Below are 4,745 nucleotides of genomic sequence, written 5' to 3'. Positions count from 1 at the left end.
CCCTTCCCCCTCCTCTCACCCTCTCCCCCCTCCCCCCTCTCTTCTACTTCCCCCATCTCTCCCCTCCTTCTCCTTCTTGCTCCCTCTCCCCCCTCCTTCCTCTCCTCTCTCCTACTATCCCCCCCTTAATCTCATCCTCTGCTCCTCTCCCCCTCCTTCCCTCCCCTCCCTCCCTCTCCCCCCTCCTCTTCTCTCCCTCTCCTCCTCTCCCCCCTCCTCTCCTCCTCTGCTCCTCTCCCCCCCCTCTCCTCCTCTCCCCCCTCCTCTCCTCCCTCTGCTCCTCTCCCCCCCCTCTCCTCCTCCTCCCCCCTCTCCTCTCCTCCTCTGCTCCTCTCCCCCCCTCTCCTCCTCTCCCCCCTCCTCTCCTCCTCTCCCTCTCCCCCCTCCTCTTCTCCTCTGCTCCTCTAGGCTTTGGTTCTGACAGGTTTGTGTATCCGGATCCAATTAACCCAGAGTTTGGCCGGCTGGTCAGGAAGTACGCCTACAGTATGTACTGGTCCACCCTGACACTCACCACCATCGGTGAAACACCGCCCCCTGTCGAGAACTCTGAATACTTCTTTGTGGTCACAGACTTCCTGGTGGGTGTGGCTTAAGGCCCTGATATAATTATAATGACATTGTTATTGGGGTGGTCACAAAGGCTGTCAAAACTACTATTATATTTGAACAAGGTATAATATACTCGCTGAATTGTATTGTGTCGGCTGTTTGTTTAATGACGTGACTTATAGTGAGACAGGAAGAAATCGTCCACATGGTATTGTTGACCAATAGCAGGCGGTTGTGTTTTGGGGGGCAAACCTTCAATTTAGTATTTGCCAACATTCACCTTTTTTATTTTAAGTTTACCAGGACCCTTAAGGTTCACATCCGATCGCCTCGTGTAGACCTTTGAAATTAGGGTATCGTAAGGAACAGAGGGAATGATAGGAATACAAACCATGGAAGGAATGTGCTTTGATTGTGCCCTACATATATATGAGGAAACACGACTGTTAAGCGTTTACCTATTGCAGGAACTGAAACATGTCATGTTCATGCCATGGGTAGCACTGCTGTACTCTGTTGTTTCCTTCTGTGTGTCTTTTATTTACCCTCTCTCTCTCTCTCTCTCTCTCTCTCTCTCTCTCTCTCTCTCTCTCTCTCTCTCTGTCTCTGTCTCTGTCTCTGTCTCTGTCTCTGTCTCTGTCTCTGTCTCTGTCTCTGTCTCTGTCTCTCTGTCTCTCTGTCTCTCTCTCTCTCTCTCTCTCTCTCTCTCTCTCTCTCTCTCTCTCTCTCTCTCTCTCTCTCAGGTGGGAGTGTTGATCTTCGCTACCATCGTTGGTAACGTCGGCTCCATGATCACCAACATGAACGCTGCGAGGGCCAACTTCCAGGCCCGCATTGACGCCATAAAACAGTACATGACCTTCAGAAAGGTCAGAGAGTAAGCCAGCCAGTCAAATTTGAAATTTGACTAGTGTTTGCGTTGTGTGTCTGCCTTCAGTAAGTTAGTGAAATTGGTTTGGACTATTGTTGTGTGTCCGGCGTTCAGTAAGTAAATCAAATGTGAAGTTTGACTGGTGTTATTTGTCTTCAGGTGACGGTAGACCTTGAGAAGCGTGTGATCAAGTGGTTCGACTACCTGTGGACCAATAAGAAAGCTGTGGACGAGAGGGAGGTGTTGAAGTTCCTCCCAGACAAACTCAGAGCTGAGATAGCTATCAACGTTCACCTGGACACCCTCAAAAAGGTACAAACACGCGCACACACACACACGCACATGCAGGCAGGCATGGTCACATACACACATACAAGCTCTATATATTCAACTATTATATTATAATTAAACTATTATATCACAATTAGTGCTGTCAGTTAAACGCGTTATTAACGGCGTTGACGCAAACCAATTTTAACGGTGTTCATTTTTATTTATTTTTTCTTTGTCTCAAAACAAATAAGCAGTAGCCTGACTGCTATGTTCAAGGCTGTATGTTTGTATGTTCATCGTTTAATTGCACTATAGGCTTTTTTTTTGTATCGTCCTGTTTTGATCATTATATGCATAAAAATGACTCGCGATTAATCGTGAGTTAACTATGACATTAATGTGATTAATCACGATTAAATATTTTAATCGCTTGACAGCACTAATCACAACCAATGTATAACTATTAAACGCTGTGCATTAACCTGTATTCCATTGGTCCCGCCTCTCCGTCTCTCCTCCTCTCCTCCAATCTCTCTCCTCTCGTCTCCTCCCCTCATCCCCTCCTGCCTCTGTCCTCCCCCCCCAGGTGAAGATCTTTGCCGACTGTGAGGCCGGTCTTCTGGTGGAGCTGGTGCTGAAGCTGCAGCCCCAGGTGTACAGCCCCGGGGACTACATCTGTAAGAAGGGCGACATCGGCAGGGAGATGTACATCATCAAGGAGGGGAAACTGGCCGTGGTCGCGGACGACGGCATCAAACAGTTTGTCGTCCTCAGTGACGGCAGCTACTTTGGAGAGATCAGTATTCTGGCCATCAAAGGTACGTTGACTCTCTCTTGCCGTCGCTGTCTCTCTTTTGTGTCTTATTCTGTCATCTTATTTCTGTCATGACATCTGATAGCCGCGACTAAATGTAAGCTTTGAGTCATCCTCGTTTCTTCTCCTCTCCTATTTTGTACCCTCTTTCCTCATCATTTCGTTTCCAGCGATTATTATTATATTTCTATTTAATTCTAATTAATTCATGTCCAGTTTACACTTCTTCTTTCTATATTGCACTGTTGAAGGAGCCTGAGATTCAAGACTCTCATTGCCAGGGACCGCTGCTTCTTGTGCATGTGACAATAAACCAACTCGCATCTTAAATCTTGAGTCTCTCTCCTCTCTCCAGGGAGTAAGGCGGGCAACAGGCGCACGGCCAACATCAGGAGCATCGGCTACTCCGACCTCTTCTGCCTGTCCAAGGACGACCTGATGGAGGCCCTGACGGAGTACCCCGACGCCAAAGCCATGCTGGAGGAGAAGGGACGGCAGATCCTGATGAAGGACAACCTACTGGACCTGGAGGTGAGGCTGCTGCCCGGCAACACCGCCCACACACACACACACACACGCACAGACACACACACACACACACACAAACACACACACACAAGCGTTTTTGTATCCCAGCATCCTCAGACGCACTGTACTGTCACCTAGCAACCCCACACACACCGCATCGGTCTAAACACCAGGTGACCCTGGTTGTTGGCCGTTGCTAGGCGACCAAAAGAGTTGCTATCAAGGAGTAATTCCACTGTAGACTACTGACAAATGTACTAAACTAAAAGCGTCTGCTAAATGCCCTTAATTGAAATGTTAATGCAGACTATACTGGTTCTAAGATATAGGAGAATATGAGAAAATAACTTGTGTGTGTGATATCTGAGGTGACGCTGGCTTCTGATTGGCTGGTAGGTGGCAGCCCAGGGCCCGGACCCCAAAGAGATGGAGGACAAGGTGGACCGCATGACCTTGAACCTGGACGCGCTGCAGACCCGCTACGCTAAGCTGCTGGCGGAGCACGAGGCAGGCCAGGGCAAGCTGAAGCACCGACTCACACGGCTGGAGAAGAAGATGGTCCCGCCCACACTGCCCCCGGGGCCCCCCCCACCGTCGTCTTAGACAGGGAGGGAGACCCAGTGGGTGTGGCAGACCTAGGGAGAGAGGGGGAGAGGAAGGAGAGACCGGGAGGGAGGGACAATGCAGTTGTAGTAGTGGGTGGAGCGAGCTTGGAGGTGTGGAAGAGAGGAGGAGGAGGAGGAGGAAGGAAGAAGAGGAGGTCATTCAAAAAGAGGATGGTTATTTATTTTGTTTTCATCAGAATGAATGAACTACTGTTTTGACGTTGTGAGGTATTGTTGCATTAAAATTCCTTTGTTTAATTACTGGATCTTAAAATGTAATCCTAGAATTATAGGGGATAAATTTTTACCCTGAAAAATACACAGAGGAACAGACTGAGGTTTCATCCAGGTGCGATTGAAAACTCGGAGAACAGATAACGTATCCGATCATCAATTTGAGCTGAGAAACTAAATTTTGTAAAACGAAACATTTTACATTTTGGTGGTACATCTATAGTCTGTGCTACCCTGAGATTCCATTGTTGCTTGAGTTTAGCGGTTTTGCTTTATAGACAAACAATCCTTCGCCATAAACATTCACTTCATTTAGTTCCTTACATTTTTTTCTATTTTAATGAATAAAAAGAATCATGTGTATTCATGCACAATCAAAAGATGCTTCAACAAAAAAGGTTACACTCATAGATTGAACGTATAATATATGTAACTATATATATAAATATATATATATCTTTAAGTACAATTATCGAAATATATATATATATTATATATTAATTTATATATATAATATAAAACAATAAAGTATATATTTTCTCAAGATTCTATTTCTTATTTTAATGCAGGCGTCATCAAATAAGTTAACAGCTATTTGTAAATGTATGGATGAATATATTTATATAATTTATATAATTATTTTCCCTTCCATGTAGATAGTAAAAAATAATTGAGAACCACTGTGTACAAAAGGTATAAATAGATAATAAAAAGTGAGAGAGAGCGAGAGAGAGGGAGCGCATCAACGGCGTTTGACACGTAGCACTGCCCCATCCTTTCCTACGAGCTATGGTATTTGTAGTACTTTAAATTCGAGCTTCTTCCTAAAACAATGATGTCCCTTGACTTTGAGAACTACACTTCCCAT

At 45.7% G+C, this 4,745-nt stretch overlaps 1 protein-coding gene across 1 annotated transcript in view; it reads left to right on the top strand.

Annotated features, from left to right (window-relative positions):
- Positions 1 to 3,641, top strand: part of LOC130370486 (cyclic nucleotide-gated channel rod photoreceptor subunit alpha-like) — a 4,118-nt gene extending 477 nt beyond the window's left edge. Inside the window, exons 2-7 of the mRNA XM_056576234.1 lie at positions 409 to 581; positions 1,296 to 1,421; positions 1,583 to 1,735; positions 2,283 to 2,514; positions 2,866 to 3,065; positions 3,465 to 3,641. Of these exons, the coding sequence (XP_056432209.1) occupies positions 409 to 581; positions 1,296 to 1,421; positions 1,583 to 1,735; positions 2,283 to 2,514; positions 2,866 to 3,065; positions 3,465 to 3,641 (1,061 nt within the window). The remainder of the gene's footprint in view (positions 1 to 408; positions 582 to 1,295; positions 1,422 to 1,582; positions 1,736 to 2,282; positions 2,515 to 2,865; positions 3,066 to 3,464) is intronic.
- The last annotated feature ends 1,104 nt before the right edge of the window (positions 3,642 to 4,745 follow it).

Source organism: Gadus chalcogrammus, chromosome 17 (assembly GCF_026213295.1).
Source record: "Gadus chalcogrammus isolate NIFS_2021 chromosome 17, NIFS_Gcha_1.0, whole genome shotgun sequence".
NCBI lineage: Eukaryota > Metazoa > Chordata > Actinopteri > Gadiformes > Gadidae > Gadus > Gadus chalcogrammus.
Note: the sequence above shows the minus strand (reverse complement) of the source record. Positions and strands in the feature narration are given on the sequence as shown.